The sequence below is a fragment of the Mesoplodon mirus genome, assembly GCF_964341445.2.
Source record: "Mesoplodon mirus genome assembly, chromosome: 7".
In the NCBI taxonomy this organism is placed as follows: Eukaryota; Metazoa; Chordata; class Mammalia; order Artiodactyla; family Ziphiidae; genus Mesoplodon; species Mesoplodon mirus.
The window spans coordinates 79668056-79691582 of NC_138983.1; the positions used below are offsets into that span (position 1 = coordinate 79668056).

The 23527-nt window shown below is 44.4% G+C and overlaps 2 protein-coding genes and 1 pseudogene across 3 annotated transcripts in view; all 3 read left to right on the plus strand.

The window, feature by feature from the left end:
• Positions 1-23527, plus strand: part of LOC309808828 (centrosomal protein of 78 kDa-like) — a 1511271-nt pseudogene that overhangs the window by 428118 nt on the left and 1059626 nt on the right. The window lies entirely within an intron of this gene.
• The window catches only part of LOC309807088 (uncharacterized protein), a 457860-nt gene that overhangs the window by 185096 nt on the left and 249237 nt on the right, over positions 1-23527 (plus strand). The gene's annotated exons all lie outside the window — the stretch shown is intronic.
• LOC309807991 (forkhead-associated domain-containing protein 1-like) overlaps positions 1-23527 on the plus strand; it is a gene marked incomplete at its 5' end in the record, with an annotated part of 107191 nt that overhangs the window by 30316 nt on the left and 53348 nt on the right. The window contains 3 exons of the mRNA XM_082627999.1: positions 5063-5333; positions 14170-14279; positions 17383-17619. Coding sequence (XP_082484125.1) covers positions 5063-5333; positions 14170-14279; positions 17383-17619 — 618 coding nt within the window. The remainder of the gene's footprint in view (positions 1-5062; positions 5334-14169; positions 14280-17382; positions 17620-23527) is intronic.

Sequence of the window (23527 nt, forward strand, 5' to 3'; positions counted from 1 at the left end):
ATTCATAACATAATGGCTAAGACACAACATGCTTTTGTATAATCTGCATTGTTAACATTTTCTCCATTACCATCTTAAGTCTAGGCAATCAACAAAACAAACAAAGAAACAAAATCAAACTCTACATGAACCACCATTATTAAACCTATTTATAAAATTTTTAAAAACCAAGCCCTGATTTATAGCATTTCCTGATTTCTATGGTGTAATACTCCCTCCACGGTCAATTTCAAGCTCCCAATGACACATCCCTGAATACAGAGATGGAAAGAGAGGTGTGGTAACACATCACTGTGTAGCATTTCCAACAGAAACATATAGTAGAGTGAAATAACCTCAAGAGCATAGGTAATAATAAAATAGAGTAAAATAATTAGGAAGGGGTGACTTTTAAGTTTGTATCACCTTTGTTTCTGATATAATTTAATTGTAAATTTATGTAAGTTAATTCTTATTAATGGCTATGTTTATCAACCAGTTGGCAAAATTCCTGGACATTTAACAATCGGTTCTCGTGGGCGGGTACCAGCTGACCCCAGCACTCCTCTGGTACAGCAGTAAACATACCACAGGTCTTCCCAAATTGAGGCTGGGGTCCTCTGAGCTGCTTCCAGGGCGTGGCATGTACCAGATGAATAACACTTCCATAAGACAGTTGTCAGTGTTCCTAGAAAATCCCATTTCTAAGTAGCCCATGTGATGTCTTGTGGTTTTTCACACCATCTAATGTTCATTTCCTTTTTTTAACTCGGAAAATATCCTATCATTCACTAACCAATCATCTAAGATCCGTTTGTGAGTATGGAAAGCAGGTAATAAATCATGACTTCGAGTAACCTAGAAGTCCTAAAAGCACAGGTATTGGAGTCAAATTGTGTCACCACTTCCTGGCCGTGAGATGTTGGGCAAGTCATTTAACCTCTCTGAGCTTCAGTTTCTTAATCCACACAATGAGGGGTAAAATGCCTCCTGCAAGATTATTCTGGAGATCAGATGAGATGACGTGCATTAAGTGCCCAGCACAGTCTGTGGCACATCTGTGGCTTCTCTACACAGTGGCTCATAGCCGTTGTATTGTCCACAATTACTTACAAATGGCAGAGCACATAACAAGCTCTCCAAGGGCAAGGTCTAAGTTTCCACCTTCTCTGCAGGCTCCAGGGCTTCCTGGCAGAATTCATGTGTACTGTAGGCACTCGATGTGCAAACTACTTCGAATTTTTTTTAGTGTTTCCCGTTCAACTTACACTCTTTACAGGGTTAGAAGCAGATATTGGGGAAATAACACAAAGAACAAATAGATAATTTGAAAAAAAATGGACAGTGATTTCTTGAGTAAATCATTGACCCGTGTTTATTAAAGCTAATATAAATTCAGTCGTGGTGTGGTCGTGGTTAATCCAGGTGGTTGACAACTTGCTATTTTAAAGGTAGTATGGAAAAGAAATCAGGAGTATCACATATGCTATCTCAAAAACAAAACAAAAAAACCAACCATGGCAACATACCATATGGTCAGAGAACAGACACAAAGAAAGAGAAAAGGCATTAGTGTGTATTTTTAAACTAAAGTTTCTAAAAACAGACTTGGGGACTTCCCCGGTGACACAGTGGATAAGAACCCACCTTCCAATGCAGGGGACACAGGTTCGAGCCCTGGTCCGGGAAGATCCCACATGTTGCAGAGTAACAGCCCGTGCACCACAACTACTGAGCCTGCGCTCTAGAGCCCACGAGCCACAACTACTGAGCCCATGTGCCCCAGCTACTGCAGCCCATGTGCCTAGAGCCCACACTCCGAAACAAGAGAAGCCACCGCAAGGAGAAGCCCATGCACCACAACGAGGAGTAGCCCCTGCTCGCCGCAACTAAAGAAAGCCTGCACATAGCAACGAAAACCCAACACCGCCAAAAATAAATAAATTTAAATCTAAACTAAAAAAATAATAAGAACAGACTTGTTGATAACTGACATTGACCCCATGCTTCCTGTACAGCCCAGAGCTGGCTTTTAAATGTGAGTCTTTTTCTTATGTTTGCTTTTCTCCCTGCCTGTTTCATTGTAGTTACCATCAGCAATTTCTGAGAAAACCTTGACCGTCCCTGTGATAGAGCAAGCCGGCAAACTAGAGAAAACCCACTTTAACCATCCAACTAAAGCTACCCTCAACCAACACGCTTCAGAGAAAAAAAAAACACTTTATTTTTTAATTTTTAAACCCGAAGAGCTTGGAGTCTGCTGCATTTACACATCTTTGGCTCCTTCCCCATAGGGGCCCTATCGTTCGGGCTCTGTGTGCTGCAAGCGACAGAAACCAGCTCTAGCCGGCCTCAGGGATGGAGCACTTCAGGGTAGCACCCGAGCCAAGGCTCAAAACCAGCTTCCTTATTTTCCCCACCATGTTCACAGCAGCATAGTTACAATAGCCAAGAGGTAGAAACCATCCAAATGTCCGTGACGCTTAATGGATAAACAAAATACACTCTAAACTGTATGATGGAATATTGTTTAGCCTTAAAAATGAAGGAAATTCTGACATGGATGAACCTTGAGGACATTATGCTAAGTGAAATACGCCAGTCACAAAAAGACAAGTACCATGTGATTTCACTTATTTGAGGTACTTGGTACTTAGAGTAGTCCAATTCATAGAGACAGAATGTTGGTCACCACGGCTGGGTGGCGGAGGGAATGGGGAGTTGTTGTCTAATGGTTAATAGAGTTTACGTTTTGCAAGACAAAAAAGTTCTGGAGATCCATCTCACAGAAATGTGAAAATACTTAACACCACTGAACTATTTACTTTAAAATGGCTAAGATGATAAATTTTATGTTGCAGGTTATTTACCACAATTTGAAAAATAAATAAACAGCTTCCCTCTCTCCATGTCTGGACTCCACTCCCTCATGCTGGCTGCATTCTGAAGTCCCACCAGGTCACTCCAGATCCTGGTGTCCAGCCAAGTCTTCTTGGGTCTCCTTGGCTCTGATTGGATCACTTGCCCCACCACTGAACCAATCAGTATGTCCAGGGAGTGTGATTGGTTGATTGCTTAGCCCCACCCACAGCAATGGGCCAACAGATTGGGAGGGAGATTCCTGGAATTTGCAGAAGAGCCAGGTGGGTTGCGGCCTGTCCACTACGGCAGTGAACCACTTGAGGCATGAGATATGAGCACTCCCTTCAGCACCCTGGCAGTTAGTGGGCAGTGAGGCACATCTACCTGAGCATCCCAGCACAAAAGGGAATTCCTCCACACTACCCGTGGTCTCTCGATTTGTTTTCTCTCAGGCGGGGGTAAAACATATTCAAATTTCCCCCTTCCCACCTTCAGCCCTTTCATTCGATAAATCTTTATTAAATCGATGAGGAAAGGTTATAGGAATGATTGAGGCAAGACAGCCCCAGAGGAGAGGACGGGAAGGGATCGGATGGATGGAGAAGTGAGTGCAAGGCAGGAGCAGGACACCTCAGCTTCTGAAAGGAGACAAAGGAAGAAAGCTTAGGTGGAGACCGAGGTGCCCACAGTGGAGAGAAATTCGAATCTTCACATAAGGTAACAGAGTTCTGGAACACTGCCAAGTCCGTTCCTGAAACAGGTTTCAACGGGGCCAGTGTCATCATAAATGCTGGGCCAGGTGTCACCAGGCAATTGGAGTTTGATTTTCCCGAACAGTGTTCTCCCTGACTCCAAAAAAGTCTTCAGGGGAATTCACCGGATTCTTGACTTGGCTGGGAAAGACTGTAGCTAAAAGACTGGTTTGGGAACCTGAGTGAGTGGAGAACCTTCCTCTTGAATACAATCCAGCTGGAGCTATAGGAAGTTCTGTCTGCCAGTGCTCCTATTTTGGAAGCATTCTGTCCTGTTTCTCATTACGTGTCTGCAGTCTGCAGAAAGAGAAACGTGACCGCCACAGGCGGCAAACCTTTGAACTTAGCTTCTTCCTTGAAAAGTGTGTTTTTTTCTGCCAAGAGACTGGGGGCGGGGCAGAGAAGGGAGAGAGAGACAGAGAGGGAAAGAGCTTTCCAGAACCCCAGTCCCACCACCCTCTCCACCACCACCTGAGCTTGGTGAAGTCCTTAACCTCTCCAAGCCTCATTTGTAAGCTAGGAATAAGGAGAGCCCCTCCCCTTCAGGGCTATCGCGAGAAATCGGTGAGTAATTACAATAAATGGTAGCATTCACGATGTCACGGTTTAACCACTAGGCTCGGGGAGGGATGGCCACAACAGCATTAACCAAGACAAAGCCAGGTGTCAGCACCTCTCAGCATTTGCTTCTCCCGGTATAGATGGATTTTGATGTGCTCTCTAATGAAAGTAGCTACAGACATCTTCCGCTGGATCAGATGAAAAGAGGTTCCCTTGATAGATATTTATGGAGCGTCTGGCAAGAATCAGATGTGGCAGATGTTGAGGATCACAGGTTAATGAGCCAGTTGGGGTGCGAGCCAGTTGGGGTGCCTGCCACCCCAGAGCTCTCGGCTTCGGGGAACAGGTGGAATGGGAGTGCCAGGGAGACACATAGTGTGGACGTGTGTGTCCTGGAGAGCTGGGCTTGAATCTCGGAGATGTGTTCATTCATTCTTTCAACCAGTATTTAAGGACCTACTGTGTATGTGCCAAGGGTTTATTCTAGGAGCTGAGGATACGGTGCTGAGCAAGGTAGACAAAAAGCTGTCAGCCTCTCAGAGCTCAGAGGTGGCGTTGTACCAGCTCAGAAGCTCACTGCCAAATCTGTGATCCTGGGAAAGTCACTAGGTCTTGCTCAGCCTCAGGCTCGTCACAGAGCATCAGGGGTATTAAATGAGGTAATGCATGTGAATCTCTTGACTGGGTGCCTGGCACGAAGGCTGCACCCAATAAATGGTGGTGCGATAGTGTGCAAGGTGACCTATGGTGGGAACCAACATCCCAAATTTGGGGAGTCTGGGAGGGCTTCCTGGGAGAAGTGACTTATACGCCGAAATCTAGGGCAGCAATTATGTCGCCGGGACAGAAAGGTGAAGACCACCCCAGCTGCTCGTAACCTCCCCTGACCCTCTTGTCTGCCCCTGCAGGTCTCCTTCCCATGGGTGAGGGGCCCAGCACCTTGGCCAAGGCCACAGCCACCTTGGGCCACCCAGCAACTGAACCAGTCACCCTCACCAACACAGACCCCCTTCTACCCGGGCATCTGGACAGCGCCAGTGCAGAGGAGCTGGTCGCAGGGGTCCCCCGAGCCCCCCATGGTCCCACCAGCCTCCCACAGGCAGCCCATGAGTGCCAGCAAGAAGATGTTCTCCTTCGAGGTGGACAGAGCCGCCCACAGCGTTCCCATCATCAGGCAAGGTACTCATGGGCGCTTCCTTGGTGGCTTAGGGGAGGGGCTTCTGCTAGGAGGATGGGTCTCAGTTTCTGCTTTCCCCTTTTTTTTTAAATTTTTATTGAGGTGCAGTTGATTTACAGTGTTGTGTTAGTTTCAGGTATGCAGCACACTGAATCTGTTCAACATATACATGTATCCACTCTTTTTTAGATTCTTTTCCCATATAGACCATTACAGAGTATTGAGGAGAGTTCCCTGTGCTATCCAGTAGGTCGTCCTTAGTTATCTCTTTTATTTATAGTATTGTGTATGTCAATCCCTCTCTTCCAATTTATCCCTCCCCCCTCTTATTCCCGGTAACGATAAGTTTATTTTCTACATCTGTAACTCTATCTCTGTTTTGTAGATAAGTTCATTTGTACCTTTTTTTAGATTCCACATATAAGCAATATGGTATGATATTTGTCTTTCTCTGGCTTTTGCTTATGTTCTCTGGTTCTGAAGTAGAACATAATCAAATGTGAAAAAATTGGGATAAGCAGAAAGTTAGAAAACAGTAAAAGATAAGCTGTCACCCTTATCACCAGAATTCTCCCTGTTGACTTTTTGGTACAAACTCCTCCAAGACTGTGCTCTGCCCATCTGCACACATCAGTACCTCTGTGGTGAGTGTGTGTGTGTGTGTGTGTGTGTTTGTACATATATATGAATATATATGAATGTGTATCAGAATCTAAATTTATATACTTCGACTCAGATGTACAGACATATTGGTAACTGAAATCCCTCTTGCCTTAAGAGGTTTTTAAATATCTTATTACCATTTTACAGGTAAGAGGAGACTGAGGCTTATGGAGAAAATTACTTCTCCGGAGGTTATGTATTCAATCTAATCTAATCTAACGCTTTTCAGTCAAATTTAAGGCTGGTTATCTCAGTGACTGTCACTCACAGCCTGGTCACTTTGGGAACACACAGCCATCAGGGTTTCCTTCTCCCCCCTCCCCCCGAGAAGGCCTCATGGCATTTGGGGAGGAGACTTCCTGTCTGTCACCATCCTCTCGGCCTTGCCAGCCTTACTGGCAGAGTAGCTGGCTCGACTTAGTCCCTGGCATGATTCGCAGGTTTCTTCTGTGGCCACTGGTGTGAAGGTCCCATTCTCTGTTTTCTGCGTCCCAGCCCCAGACCCCTCTGAGTCCCCAGGTCTCTCGATGCCTCCACACCCTTCCCTGGTCTCACTCAGGACCACTCACCTAGTCACTTCCCTCAGCCATTCAAATAATAGTTATTATTCTGAAATATACAGACTAAGGGGCAAATGAAAGGTATCTCTGCAGTTTACATAATCATCATCATCATCTAAGGAATGCTCATGTACCTACGACCCAAGTTAAGAAATTACTCAGCCATTTCCCCCCAGCATTTTAATGTGAAAACTTTTAAACATACAGCAAAGCAAAAAGAATTTTACAGAGACAGCTCTCCTCCTAATTCTACCGCTAACACTTTGCTGTACTCTTTATTACATTTCTGTCTACCCATCCTTCTTGTCCTGCATTAATCCATCTTATTTTTTGGATGCATTTCAAAATAAATAGCACACATCTGTAGTCCTCCCCCTAAATGCTTTAGCACATATACCATTAACTAGAATTCAACATTTTTGTCTCCTTCATGTAAAATGAACACACAATGTGTATTAGTTATCATGATTGCATAACAAATTCTCCCCAAACGTAGCAGCCTAAAGCAAAAATCAAACATGTGTTATCATCTATACGGTTTCTGTGGGTCAGGAATTTGGCAGCAGCTTAGCAGGACAGCTGTGGCTCAGGGTCCCTCGTAAGGCTGCAGTCATCTGAAGGCTTGACCTGGGCCGCAGGATCCACTTCCAAGACGGCGTGCTCACATGGCTGTCAGCAGGAGGCCCCGGCTCCTCACCACATGGGCCTCCCCAGAGAGTGGCTCGAGCATTCCCATGACACGGCAGCTGCTCCTCCTGAGCAAGTGATCCTGGAGGACAAGATGGAAGTGGCAACATCTCTTGTGACTAAGCCTCAGAAGTCATGCTCTGTCATTGCTGCAATATCCTGATGGTTACACAGGGCGTCACCCTCCAGTGTGGGAGAAGACTACACACGGGCCTGAAGACCAGGAGGTGGGGATTATCAGCAGTCATCTTGGAGGCCGGCTACCACAGCCTGCCCTCGGGTCCTCAATGATTCACACTCCTCCTCCTCTCTCCCGAGGCCCCCCAAAATCTCACCCCAGTAACAGCATCGGCTCAAATTCCAGAATCTCGTCTAAATCAAGTCCAGGTACAGATGGGGCTCATGGGTGTAGTACCTTACATTCAGCTCATCAAGTACTACTTCCAGAAATCTGAAGACCTCTGAACAAAGGGTCTGTCCCTCATACACCCAGCATATATTGGTGGGACAGACATAGCATAACTGCTACATACACTCCTCTTGTTCCAAAAGAAGAAAAACAGGAAACACACAGGAGTCCCTGGCCCAAAGCAGTTCTGAAGTCCAGCTGGGAAAATATCGGCAGTTCCTTGATTGGGCTTCAGTCCAACTCTTGTCCAGAAATGACTTTCCAGGGCTCTTGTGTCTGCCCGCTGGTCCCTGAGTTCCGCCTTCTGAGTCGTCCTCCCTTTCCTATGAAAGGTGTCCCATGGATGTGGCTGCATAGTTTTATAGCCTGCTTCCTGCCTGTAGAAGCTTGGGGGTCCAGACGCTTCTTTGACTTTTGTGGGTCTCTGTCAGTCTGAGTTGGCAGTGCTTCTTATTGCGGTTCATCCTATTAGGCAAAACCCACGCCCAGAGATATTTTTGGACCCAAGCCCTTCCACCATGGACTTCTGCAAAGACTGACAAAGCACAGAAGCTTCTTAGAAGCCCAGTTCTTGGACCGAAGGGTTCTCCTGGACACTGCCCTGGATCTGTATTCTTAACAAAGGATTTTACAACCACACCCTCAGCTTCTTCTCTGGACTGTGTTTTCTTGAGAGTGCCCTTGATTTGATCTTTGCCCAGAACCTGTTTCTTACATTTCATTTGCCACCGGGAGAGGCAGGGAATTTTCAAGCCCAGAGCATTGCCCTGGTTTAACAGCCCTTCCTTTAACTGTCTCTCCCCCTCACATTTCACTATAAGTAGCAAGAAGTAACCAGGCAGCACCTTCCAAGACTCTGTCTGGGACTCTCTGTAGCTAGACCATTCAGCCTCATCACAAACATTTTCTACCTTCCTCATGACCACAGGCAACGTGTTAGGAACCCTTCTGCCACCACCTGACAAGGATCCCTTAACCCCAGTAACATTTTCCTCACTTTCCTGGGACCCTGCCCTCACTGCCTCCTCAAAGGCCATCGGGCTTCTACTAAGACTATTCAGGCTTTCTCAAAGACTCTTGGCCAAAGTCCTCCAGCTTCTGGCCACTGTTCCATCCCAAACCACTCCACATTGTAGGGTTTTTGTTAAATTTTCCACCACTCCTGGTGCCCAAACCTGTATTTGCTACTTATTGTTGCATAACAAATTACTGCAGGATGTAATGGCCTAAAACAACAGTAAACATTTATTATCTCATAGTTTCTCTGCGTCAGGAAGTTGGGAATGGCTTAGCTGGGGGATTCTTGCTCAGGATTTTTCATGAAGTTGCAGTAATGGTGTTGGCTGGGGCTGTGGTCCTCTGGAGGCTTGTCTGGGGCTGGAGGACCCACCTCTAGAATGGTTCACTCACATGGCTTTTGGTAAGAGGCCTCAGTTCTTCACTAAGTGCACCTCTCCATACGTTGCTTGAGCATCCTCAAGCTGCCAGCTCCTCCAGACAAGTGGTCCTAGAGAGTGAGGAAGAAGCTGCAATGCCTTTTATGATCTAACCTCAGGAATCAAACTGTGTCATTTCTGCAATATCCTTGGTTACATAGAGAAGCTTTGTTACAGACTGAATTGCATTCCCCCAAAATGCATATGCTGAGGCCTCAATCCGAATATCGCAGAATGTGACCATATTTGGAGATAGTGTATTGAAATAGATGAGTAAGTTAAAATGAGATGATTGGGTGGGCCCTAATCCAAGGGCTGGTGTCCTTGTAAGAAGAGAGAGAGAGACGCCAGGGATGCACGTGCACAGAGAAAAGGGCATGTGAGGACACAGCAGGAAGGTGGCCGTCTGCAAGCCAAGGAGAGAGGCCTAACCCTGCCCACACCTTGATCTTGGACTTCCAGCCTCCAGAACTGTGAGAAAATGAATTTCTTTTGTTAAGACCTCCTGTGGTGTTTTGTTATGGCAGCCCAAGCTAACTAACATAAAGTCCATCCAGTATTGCAGAGGATGATGCAGGGGTCTGAATACCAAGAGACAAGAAGCAGTGGGGCCATCTTGGAGACTGCCTACCGCACCCTGAAAGGTGTAGATCTTGAATGTGTTCACTGAGTTTTGCCAGTCGTGCACACCTATGTAACCCAAATTCCTATCAAGATATAGAACATTACCATCACCCCAGAAAGTTCCCTCATGTCCCTCCCCAGTCAATTCCCAGCCCCAGGCCCCAGAGGCACCCACTCTTTTGAATTCTTTTCCAGCCATGGATTAGATATTCCTGTTCTAGAATCTCAAGTACACAGAACCATGTAGTACATGTTCCTTTGTGGAAGGCTTTTTTCACTCAGCATAGTATTTCTGAGATTCATTCATTTTGTTGTATGCATCATGTTCTGTCTTATGAACATATATACAGGGTTTTGGGGGGTTTTTTTTTAATGCGTCCTTTGGACACATGGCACATGGGCTGTTTCTTTTCTTTTTTTCACTCCGCCATTTAAATTTTTCCACTGTAATCACCGGTTTCTCCAGTGCCATGTTGAACTTGGGGCTTCTCTAAAGGACTTGCATTCCCCCTGGAGAAATGAAGGATGAGTCGTATGGCTTAGAGTCCCTCACATCTACCTGGGCTCTATCTCCTCAGCCTCTCAGCCAGGTCTCATGTTTCCAAACGTTTGCCCTCGTTCCCCTGACACTCTCGCCATCCTCAGAAAAGGACTTTCATCTTCCCGTGTCATGGGGAGTTCCTTTGTGTCTGGGCATCTCTACTCCACGCTTTAGAGAAAACTCTGTGCTCCAGTCCTCCATGCTGTCTCTTGACAGAAAACACCTCTTTTTAAGGGTTCCGAGAAAGCTCTTTCCTCTCTTAGCAAAGCTGGGCCCTTCCAATTAAATTGGTTTACTGTTAGACTGTCACCTTGCTTTAGACTTGAAAAATTCTATTTGAAAACCCAAAGCCAAGGATTTATTTACTGCAGATCAGGTCAGGGTTTCTCAATCTTGGCACAGTGACAGGTGGGTCGCATAACTCCTTGTTGAAGGATCTGTCCTGTCCACTGTAGAGTGTTTAGCAGCATCCCTGACTCCTACCCACCAGAGATACCAGTAGCAACACCACCACCACCCCCCCTAACTGTGGTTCTCAAAAATGTCTCCAGACGTTGTCAAGAATGAAAACGTCATTTTGCCTGGGGGAAAACTCACCCTGTTCTAGTTAATACTCATCCTTCCTGTACCACAAGGCAATAAAACGTCAGCTCCAAGGCCAAATCTTAATGGCAAGAGCTCATGGGAGGTGGGGAAGAATTACTGAGAAAAGAAAATATGTGGAGTGACTTATTAAAATAGCATCTTGATTCATATATATATATATATATATATTTTCCCCAATAATAGGATCATATGAACCTAACATAGGTAACCTTTTTTTTTCTTTTTTTGGCCGTGCCGCTCAGCTTTCAGGATCTTTGTTCCCCAGCCAGGGATGGAACCTGTGCCCCCTGCAGTGGAAGTACAGAATCCTAACCACTGGACTGCCAAGGAATTCCCTACCTGATTTTTAAAATTCAATAATATATCATAAACATCTTCCCACTTCAATACATTGACTGCATAGTGGTTAAAAGCATAGGCTCTGAATCCAACAAACTTAGGTTCATCCCTTGACTCTACCACTTACCAGCTGTGTGTCCTTGAGCAGATGACTTGACGTCTCTGTGCCTCATACCTCTCACGTATAAAATGGAGATGGGAATAATAATGCCTATCTCACTGGGTTGTTATGAAGACGAAATCGTATCCTGCGTGTAAGTGCTGAGCACAGCACCAGGTGCATAGCGAACATTCAGTAAATATTAAAATATTTAATATTTTAATATTTAAATTTTAATATTTTAATAATTTTAATATTTAAATTTTAAATATTAAAATTTAAAAATTAAGTTATTACCTAACCATGATTGTTATTTAACTTTTATTTACAACTTACAATGTCTGAAAGACACAGTTAAGGTGCACACATACTGCCCCTGCTGCAGACTGGTGATTATTGGAGCGCACCAGGACAGCTGGGGGTTGTTAAAATATTAAAGTAATTCCCCTGCCCTTTGGCCAACAGCTCATGCCCGAAAATTCTTAAAGTGCCTGCGTCCCCATATCCGCCTTGCCACCGCCCCAGCCCTCCCGACCCTCCCTGGGGCTTCTCCCCACTGGGACCTCCGAAGGATCCGGCAGCTAGAGTTAAGCCGGTTTGGTCATACATGGCCCTTAGGTTCTTTCTGATAAATAACAGTAGCCGGTAAAGAAGTTTGGGGCAGGTGAGGGGTAACTGCTCCAGCACCTCCCTGCCTGGGTGTAAGGAAAGCGAGTCTCAGAGCAAATTCTAGCCCCACAAAGACTTTCGGTAAACACACCTTCCCTAATAAAGGGACCCCATCGATCAGCCTGTTCTGTAAGTTTTATGAAGTCCCCCCTCCGGCCATCATCTTGCGGGGAAGGGTCCCTCAAGACAGCCACGACAGGGTTGCAGAGGCAGCCGGAGTCACCCCTAGAGATGGCATCAGATGCCAGAACTCTAAGCTGAGACTGGACAGGGGCCCATTTAGGGTCAGACCCCGTGGCCCTCCCTGGGGACACAGGCCAGGCAGTACCTTCCTCCAGTGGGAGCCGATTTCTTGAGGAATCTGAAAACAGATCAAGTCTTCCTCCTGAAAATTCAGTTTCCAAATTGAGATACACAATCAGTGTAAAATAAACCCCAGATTTCAAAGGCTTCATGCCTCGAAGAAAAAGAATATAAAATATCTCCATATTTTTGGTCGATTACGTGTTGAAATGATCTTTTTTTTAATGTATTGGGTTAAATAAAATTGATCATTAAAAATTCCTCTCTTCTTTTTACCTTTTTAACGTGACTACGAGAAAATTGAAAATTGCATTCTGTAGCTCCCATGATTTCTCTATCAGGCACTGCTGCTATAGTCAGTTAGGACTTTGCTGCTCAGGATCCAAGAGAGTCAGATGGGGGCAGTGAGCTTCAAATAAAAGTTTTCTAATCATGGACCTAGTTGGGGAGGTGGAGGGAGAGAAAATGGGCAGCTGCTGAAGTTCCAGCCCCTTCTCTTCCTCGTGCCCCAGGAAACAGTGTGGCCAGGGCTGCTCATTCAACACGCAAGGCTGTGCATTCTCCGGGCACCACAGGCCATCAGCTATGTCCACTAGAGGTTCTGGGGTCCACAAAGAGGTTTGAGACCTGGCTGGGGGGCAGGAATCTTTGATTCTAAAATGCATAAATAAAAAAGGCAGAAGCAAAATGAATAAATGATGAATGTCCACAAACATGATAGTGCGTGCTTCATTCATCATTAATGTTAATACTCATTAAAGTTTCATCACCACTGAAAACAATTTGTTCAGCTTCTCACTTCACAGGAAGATAAGAATGTGCAGTGACTGTCCAGAAACCATAGTCACTTGGAAATTTAAAATACGCTGCTTGGGCCCAAGTGATCTCACACGTAGAATTATAGAAATCTTTACAAACGTTTCTACACCAATAAAAAGAAATGTATTCAGTGTTGATGTGAGTGAATTGTGAGCTGTCTGATGTGATACAGAGTGGGGTCCCCAAACACAATGCCATAATCCCTGAAAGTCATATAAAAAGGCCTTGTAATACTGGGGTAAATAAGAAAAAATGTAGGAAAGCTTAAATGGCTATCAAGTGGATCCTAGTTAAACACGTTTGGCACACTTGTACAATGGACCACAATGCTACCCTGGAAAAGAACCAAGTACAGCTACAAATACTGACATGGGAAGATGTTTTTGATATTGTTAGCTGAAAAGTAAGCTGGATAAGAATCTCTGTCATGTAAATGCATTTTTGTTTTTTGAAAAGATATGACTGTAATAAAAAAAATATAGCTAATGTTTAGTGCTAAATGCTCTACATGAGTGGTCAGCAAACTTTTCCTGTAAAGAGCCAGATAGTAAATACTTTAGGATTTGTGGGTCACATGGTCTGTGCTGCAACTAGTCAGCTCTGCCTTTGTAGCTGGGAAGCAGCCATAAATAATATGTAAATCAATCACTGTGGCTGTGTTGCAATAAAACTTTATTTACAAAAATAGGCAGAAGGCCAGATTTGGCCGCAGGGCCATAGTTTGCCAACCCCTGCTCTATATCATTATTCTATTTAATCTCCAGATAGCCCTTTATAGCAGAGACTATCAGTGATCCTAAATTATGTATGTGGAAACTAAGGCTTAGAGAGAGCAAATGACTTGCCCAAGGTCATCAGCTCTTATGCGGCATAGAAAAAAGTCTGGAAAGAGACACACCACAGTGCATCAGTGCAGTTAATGCTGGGGAAGAGAAATGAGGCAGCTCTTACCCTTTCCTGTCCTCCTGTAATGCTTTCAGTGCATAAGTCTCATGAATGTGAAGGTTAATCTGAAAATATTCTTTAAGACTTTGGGGAAACTCACAGTCTCCTCTGCATTCTCTGTTGATCTTGTGTGTTAGTGTGGACCAACGCGGCGGAACTGTCGGAACAATCAGTGGCCGAGGAAATTCCTGGGGCAGAGCCCTACAGAGAAATTTTTGTGGACCAGGACCTGGCCCAGTACGATAAGGTAAGGGGTCTCAGGGAAGCACAGAGCTACAGCAGCAAGAGGGACCATGGAGAGATTGCCACTGCCTCTTGTTCTCTGTGTCTCAAGGACTGTCCCTTTTTCCTACTTCCAAGAAACCACCTCTTCCTCCCAAGACATTCAGCCAGGTTTGGCCACTGCTCATTTTATCCCAAATAACATCTACAACTACAAGGTACTGAGCACCTACTGTGTGCTGGGCCATGTCCTGTGCACTTGACATTTATTAGCTCGTTAATCTTCACCATCTTCAAAATAGATTTTATCAGCCTCACTTTGCAGATGAGGAAACTGAAGCTCAGAGAGGTTCAGTGATGTGTTCACGGCTGCCCAATGCAAGGAGCAGTGTTAGGATTCAAAGCGAGGTCTGGTTAGCTTCTCAGCGGGTACTTCTAACTCCCACACAGTAATCACTTGGTCAACCTTCAGTGATGGAACAGTGACGCAAAAACACGTTCCTAGCAGGAGGAATTGAGCCCTGAAGTCAGGGAGGCCTGGGCCAAGAGACTCGTTAAAGAACCAGAGAGGTTTAAAGCAGGGATGCGAGCAGAACAGGTGGATTCAAGTCAAGCCATCCTGGGAAGGGCCCAGGTCAATTTCTCCCCACTTAGACACGACCTGAAAGTTACTCTAAAAGAAGCAGTCTATAATATCTCGCTTTCCTTCAGGGCCAGGGCCTGCTCCTGCAGCAATTCTCAGAGTTTGTGAGGAGCAGACCTACCTGGGGTTCTTGTCAGACACGGAAATCCAAACCTTCAGGAGGCAGGGGGTTCCAACCAGGCATCCTGGGACCAGACTCTGAAAAATGTTGCAGAAAGGCGAGAAGCCACACTCAGATTCTGTATTTATCACTGTGTAACAAGCCATCCCAAAACTTAGCGGCTTCAAACAGCAATTCATTATTCCCCAGAATCTATGGGTTGACCTGGAAGGTTCCTTTGCTCGCGTCCCCTGGCCTCACTCATGCGGCCTCAGTCAGCCGCTGGCTTGGCCAGTTTGGTGGTCGGTCTCCATTGGCCTCCTTCCCACATCTAGGGCCTCAGCCAGGACGCCTGGACTGGTGCGCCCCTTTGTGCATGTGGTTTTTCATCACAGCACGGTGGTCTCGGGGTTCCCAGGGGGCCAGAGCAGAAGCTGCACAGCCTGTAAGAACTTGCCTGGAGATCATGCAGCATCACTTCCACTCCATTCCATTGGTTAAAGCAAGTCACGGGGCCAGCCCAGACTAGAGGGTGGGGAAATAGACTGGATGGCAAAACTGCAAAGTATTTGTTGCCATTTTTCAACCTGCCTCAATTTTAACTCGGAAATATAGTGCAACCACTATAATTTTTTCTATTTATAGAAAATGTTTATAAGCCATTTATCATTTTTTCTATTTATAATAGAAAGAATTCTTTCTCTTTATAAGTCGTTTATACCCTGACTTGCCAGGACTCCTTCAAGTGACAATAAACAAATTAGCTTGAGGGGGAGCATTGATTAGCTCAACTTATTGGAAAATTTAAAGGACCACTAGCTTCAGGTATGGCTAGATCCAGGAGCTTGAATAATGTCATCAGAACACCTCCCCACTACCAACCTCTCCCCTCTGTTTCCCTCAGAGTCTGGCTTTCTACATAAGGCTGGCTTTGTGCGTCAGAAAAGACAAACTCAGGCAAACAAGCCTACATATTTAAAGTTTATGATCCAAAAGAAGGCAAGATCCTCTCCCTCTGTAATCGATGTGTGAAATCTCTGATTGACCAGCTTGGGCCACATGCACATGGGGAGGTGGGACAGGAAGGAGCAGGGCACATGACTGACAATCCTACCCAGACCCCATAGAAGGAGGAACGCTCCCTCCAGAAGGGCAAAGGGACCCTCAGCAGGAAAGCAGAACCCACAGCTGTCCACTGCCCTCTGCAAACTTCTTATATTCCAGCACTGTCACGGGGCCTGGCACTTAGTTGCTGCCCTATGAATGTTTGTTGCATGAAAAATGAATAAGCACCTGGCTGATCATAACAGGGTGAAACAGGGGAAACTGCCCAGGAGTAGGGAATATGTCTGATGCTCTCTCTTGAAGTTTTGCCACCAACTTTCACAAGGACCCAAAGGAAGGCCCCTGGCAGCAGCTGGCAATGTCAGACAGGCTTTCTCATGAGCGAGACCCTGTCCTTCCCCCGGTCACGGAGCTAGCAGGTCGTGAGGCTGACTGGACGGCTCTCCTGGGAATGAGCTGGCCCAGAAATTGCCCGTTTACCTCCTCCTGTGACTGCTTTGGAAAAGGCCTCTGGGGAATTTTTTCTTCTTCTTCTTCTTCTTCAGTTTTTCTGACATTTTATTGATAACGTCTGGTGAGAAGTTTGGGGGAATTTTTTTTTCCTTTTTTGGAAAACCTAACCAATTCTTTGGCTGCAGAGCTTTTTCACTGGAGAGATGGAGGACAGGGTTAATTATACCTGTGGGTACAGTCTACCAGCAATTTTGTTTTTCCAGCCGAAAGTTTACATGAGCCCATGCAAATAAATCACTATTCCTGTCTCATTTACTTTCCAGATTGAGTTACCTGGAAAAAATTCATACATGAATAGCCAAAAGAGGCAGGAAATATTAGAAGAGAGGAAAGGGAAAACAAATAGTTCAGAATGTTTTAAGTTAAAACAAATAACCCTCATTATAGGCAGAAAGTGGTCAAACAGAATGTTGTTTTCCTAAGTACCTTTCCTAGGTCCCCAGTGTGCTAGGCTGTATATTATAAATGAAATCATTCTAAGTAAACTTTCTAGCAACAAATGTTCCCAAGTGGGATGGTTGTTCTTAATATGAAAGTCTAATTCTCGGGGAAAGGAAAGTTTCCGTACCTGTGAGGTACAGACATCCATTACAGGAGTCTATATACAAGTACATCATTTTAACCCAATTCTTGTCTCTATGAGATTTTCCAAGTGACAGAGATAGCCTTGAAAGTCTGCTTTTTCCCTCCCTGCCTGCCCTCACCTTCCCAAAGAATGATACCATATTTTTCCTGTCTTTCTTTAAATGGGCTCAGCCTTACATCCAGACCCACACCTAGTAAATTTCCCATCTGTCCTCCACCCAGGATGAAATAATTCTGCTGCTGGGAAAAGAAGTCAGCCGTCTCTCCGATTTTGAACTTGAATCTAAATACAAAGACACCGTGATAGCAAGCCTGCAGAACCAAGTGGCCAACCTGAGGCAGAAGCTGTTGGAAACAGCCACCTCCAGGCAGAAGGAGAGGGTGATCCCGCCCAAGTTTCAGGTTCTGCATGAAGAGGACGATGCCCAACAGAGAGAGATCCAGAGCTTGAAAAACCAGGTAGGGCTCAGAGACAAGTGGGTCGGGGCCTTGGGGTCACAACACAGGGTGACAGCTCTCAGGTAGAGCCTGGGGGGAGCCACCCGGGTAGTTAGAAATGGGCAGTCAGCACAGCATGGTGAAGAGTGCAGATCCAGGGAGTGGAGGGTTGGCAAGTTTCTAGCCTTGTAAGAACAATATTAGATTTGATTAAGTGCCTACCATGTTCAGGCCCCGGTGCAGGTGCTTTGGGTGCATTAGCTTATTTATTTATTTATTTACTTATTTAATGTATTTATTTATGGCTGCATTGGGTCTTCGTTGCTGTGCACGGGCTTTCTCTAGTTGCAGTGAGTAGGGGCTACTCTTCACTGCGGTGCGTGGGCTTCTCATTTCAGTGGCTTCTCTTGCTGCAGAGCATGGGCTCTAGGCACGTGGGCTTCAGTAGTTGCAGCATGAGGGCTTCAGTAGCTGTGGCTCACGGACTCTAGAGTGCAGGCTCAGTAGTTGTGGCCCACGGGCATAGTTTCTCCACAGCATGTGGGATCTTCCTGGACCAGGGCTCGAACTCGTGTCCCCTGCATTGGCAGGCAGATTCTTAACCACTGCACCATGAGGGAAGTCCCCTCATTAGCTATTTAAACCTCAGTCTTCTGACACATGCCATTCTACAGATGAGGAGACTGAGGCACGCTCAGAGATGCCCAGGAGCTTGTTACAGCTTGCACAGCAAGTGAGAGGCAGTGATGTGATTTGGGCTCAGCTCTGCCACCTTGTACACCTCATGCTTTCACACCCACTTTGCATTTCCACCCAACTCGTGTCGCTTCAGTGACCACTTCTCACACCCACCCGGACCCAGCCAGAAAGAGCTGGAGATGGGGAGAAGGAACCCCACAGTGTTCCAAACACTGAGGCCTTTATCAAACCCTGAAGGCAGCTGCTGGTTCATTTATAGGGAATTTCACCAAAAATTCTCCACCCAGAATGTTTGGATTTACCAGTCAACTTCCTTCCTCCTGAAACTAAATCCAAAAAAAAAAAAAATTTAAGTTTTAAAGAACTACTTTAAAATTGGCCACTGATCTTGTTCATAAATTATATCTCAACAAAGTTGATAAAAAAGCAATTGGTCATTGATGAATTTTGGCCTCAGTGCATAATTCTGCTTAAAACCGTAGTCAGATTTGGTTCAACATGGTGGAGTAGAAGGACATGTTCTCACTCCCTCTTTCAAGAACACTGGAATCACAACTAACTGCTGAACAATCATCGACAGGAAGACACTGGAGCTCACCAAAAAGATACCCCACATGCAAAGACAAAGGAGAAGGCGCAAAGAGACAGTAGGAGGGGCGCAATCCCCATAAAATCAAATCCCATAACTGCTGGGTGGGTGACTCACAAACTGGAGAACACTTATACCACAGAAGTCCACCCACTGGAGTGAAGGTTCTGAGCTCAACATCGGGCTTCCCAACCTGGGGGTCTGGCAATGGGAGGAGGAATTCCTAGAGACTCAGACTTTGAAGGCTAGTGGGATTTGATTGCAGGACTTTGGCAGGACTGGGGGAAAGAGAGATTCCACTCTTGGAGGGCACACACAAAGTAGTGTGTGCATTGGGACCCAGGGGAAGGAGCAGTGACCCCCATAGGAGACTGAACCAGACCTACCTGCTAGTGTTGGTGGGTCTCCTGCAGAGGCGGGGGGCAGCTGTGGCTCACCAAGGGACAAGGACACTGGCAGCAGAAGTTCTGGGAAGTATTCCTTGGCATGAGCCCTCCCAGAGTATGCCATTAACCCCACCAAAGAGCCCGGGTAGGCTCCAGTGTTGGGTCACCTCAGGCCAAACAACTAACAGGGAGGGAAACCAACCCACCCATCAGCAGACAAGCAGATTAAAGTTTTACTGAGCTCTGCCCACCATTGCAAGAGCCAGCTCTCCCCAGCACCAGTCCCTCCCATCAGGAAACTTCCACAAGCCTCTTAGATAGCCTCATCCACCAGAGGGCAGACAGCAGCAGCAAGAAGAACTACAATCCTGCAGCCTGTGGAACAAAAACCATATCCACAGAAAGACAGCGAAGATGAAAAGGCAGAGGGCTATGTAACAGATGAAGGAACAAGATAAAACCCCAGAAAAACAACTAAATGAAATGGAGAGAGGCAATCTTCCAGAAAAAGAATTCAGAATAATGATAGTGAAGATGATCCTGGACCTCAGAAAAAGAATGGAGGCAAAGATCCAGAAGATGCAAGAAACGTTTAACAAAGATCTAGAAGAATTCAAGAACAAACAAACAGAGATGAAGAATACAATAACTGAAAAAAAAATACACTAGAAGGAATCAATAGAATAACTGGGGCAAAAGAACGGATAAGTGACCTGGAATACAGAATGGTGGAATTCACTGCTGCGGAACAGAATAAAGATAAAAGAATGAAAAGAAATGAAGACAGCTTAAGAGACCTCGGGGACAACATTAAACACAACAACGTTCACATTATACGGGTCCCAGAAGGAGAAGAGAGAGAGACAGGACCCGAGAAGATATTGAAGAGATTATAGTCAAAAACTTCCCTAACATCGGAAAGGAAATAGCCACCCAAGTCCAGGAAGCACAGAGAGTCCCATACAGGAGAAACCCAAGGAGAAACACACCGAGACACATAGTAATCAACTTGGCAAAAATTAAAGAAAAATTATTGACAGCAGCAAGGGGAAAATGACAAATAACATACAAGGGAACTCCCAGAAGGTTACCAGCTGATTTCTCAGCAGAAAGTCTACAAGCCAGAAGGGAGTGGCATGATATACTTAAAGTGATGAAAGGGAAGAACGTACAACCAAGATTACTCTACCCAGCAAGGATCTCATTGAGATTCGATGGAGAAATCAAAAGCTTGACAGACAAGCAAAAGATAAGAGAATTGAGCACCACCAAACCAGCTCTACAACAAATGTTAAAGGAACTTCTGTAAGTGGGAAACACAAGAGAAGAAAAGGACCTACAAAAACAAACCCAAAACAATTAAGAAAATGGTCATAGGAACATACATATCGATAATTACCTTAAACGCGAATGGATTAAATGCTCCAACCAAAAGACACAGGGTTGCTGAAAGGATACAAAAACAAGAACCATCTATATGCTGTCTACAGGAGACCCACTTCAGACCTAGGGACACATACAGACTGAAAGTGAGGGGATGGAAAAAGATATTCCATGCAAATGGAAATCAAAGGAAAGCTGGAGTAGCAATACTCATATCAGATAAATTAGACTTTAAAATAAAGAATGTTACAAGAGACAAGGAAGGACACTACGTAATGATCAAGGGATCAATCCAAGAAGAAGATATAACAATTATAAATATATATGCACCCAGCATAGGAGCACCTCAATACATAAGGCAACTGCTAACAGCTCTAAAAGAGGAAATCAACAGTAACACAATAATAGTGGGGGACTTGAACACCTCACTTACACCAATGGACAGATCATCCAAAGAGAAAATTAATAAGGAAACACAAGCTTTAAATGACACAATAGACCAGATAGATTTAATTGATATTTGTAGGACATTCCGTCCAAAAACAGCGGATTGCACTTTCTTCTCAAGTGCGCATGGAACATTTTCCAGGATAGATCACGTCTTGGGTCAAAAATCAAGCCTCAGGAAATTTAAGAAAATTAAAATCATATCAAGCATCTTTTCTGACCACAACGCTATGAGATTAGAAATGAATTACAGGGAAAAACCTGTAAAAAACACAAACACACGGAGGCTAAACAGTACGTTACTAAATAACCAAGAGATCACTGAAGAAATCAAAGAGGAAATCAAAAAATACCTTGAGACAAATGACAATGAAAACACGACGATCCAAAACCTATGGGATGCAGCAAAAGCATCCCATAGTTTTAGAGGGAAGTTTATAGCTATAGAAGCCCACCTCAAGAAACAAGAAAAATCTCAAATAAACAATCTAACGTTACACCTAAAGGAACTAGAGAAAGAAGAACAAACAAAACCCAAAGTGAGCAGAAGGAAAGAAATCATAAAGATCAGAGCAGAAATAAATGAAATAGAAACAAAGAAGACAATAGCAAAGATCAATAAAACTAAAAGCTGGTTCTTTGAGAAGTTAAACAAAATTGATAAACCATTAGCCAGACTCATCAAGAAAAAGAGGGAGAGGACTCAAATCAATAAAATTAGAAAGGAAAAAGAAGTTACAACAGACACCGCAGAAATACAAAGCATCCTAAGAGACAACTACAAGCAACTCTATGCCAATAAAATGGACAACCTAGAAGACATGAACAAATTCTTAGAAAGTTATAACCTTTCAAGACTGAACCAGGAAGAAATAGAAAATATGAACAGACCAATCACAAGTAATGGAATTGAAACTGTGATTAAAAATCTTCCAACAAACAGAAGTCCAGGACCAGAAGGCTTCACAGGTGAATTCTATCAAACATTTAGAGACGAGCTAACACCCATCCTTCTCAAACTCTTCCAAAAAATTGCAGAGGAAGGAACACTCCCAAACTCATTCTCTGAGGCCACCATCACCCTGATACCAAAACCAGACAAAGATACTACAAAAAAAGAAAATTACAGACCAATATCACTGATGAATATAGATGCAAAAATCTTCAACAAAATACTAGCAAACAGAATCCAACAACACATGAAAAGGATCATACACCATGATCAAGTGGGATTTACCCCAGAGAGGCAAGGATTCTTCAATATATGCAAATCAATCAATGTGATACACCATATTAACAAATTGAAAAAGAAAAACCATATGATCATCTCAATGGATGCAGAAAACACTTTTGACAAAATTCAACACTGATTTATGATAAAAACTCTCCAGAAAGTGGGCATAGAGGGAACCTACTTCAACATTCTAAAGGCCATATATGACAAAGCCACAGCAAACATCATTCTCAATGGTGAAAAACTGAAAGCATTTCCTCTAAGATCAGGAACAAGACAAGGATGTCCACTCTCACTACTATTCTTCAACATAGTTTTGGAAGTCCTAGCCACAGCAATCAGTGAAGAAAAAGCAATAAAAGGAATCCAAATTGAAAAAGAAGAAGTAAAACTGTCACTGTTTGCAGATGACAGGATACTCTACAGAGAGAATCCTAAAGATGGCACCAGAAAACTACTAGAGCTAATCAGTGAACTTGGTCAAGTTGCAGGACACAAAATGAATGCACAGAAATCTCTTGCATTCCTATACACTAATGATGAAAAATCTGAAAGAGAAATTAAGGAAACACTCCCATGTACCACTGCAACCAAAAAATACAATAGCTAGGAATAAACCTACCTAGGGAGACAAAGACCTGTATGCAGAAAACTGTAAGACACTGATGAAAGAAATTAAAGATGATAGCAACAGATGGAGAGATATACCATGTTCTTGGATTGGAAGAATCAATATTGTGAAAATGGCTATACTACCCAAAGCAATCTACAGATTCAATGCAATCCCTATCAAATTACCAATGGCATTTTTTACAGAACTGGAACAAAAAAGCTTAAAATTTGTGTGGAGACACAAAAGACCCTGAATAGCCAAATCAGTCTTGAGGGGAAAAAACGGAGATGGAGGAATCAGACTCCCTAAATTCAGCCTATACTACAAAGCCACAGTAATCAAGACAATATGGTACTGGCACAAAAACAGAAATATAGGTCAATGGAACTGGATAGAAAGCCCAGAGATAAACCCACACACCTATGGTCAACTAATCTATGACAAAGGAGTCAAGGACATACAGTGGAGAAAAGACAGTCTCTTCAATAAGTGGTGATGGGAAAACTGGACAGCTACATGTAAAAGAATGAAATTAGAACACTCCCTAATGCCATACACAAAAATAAACTCAAAATGGA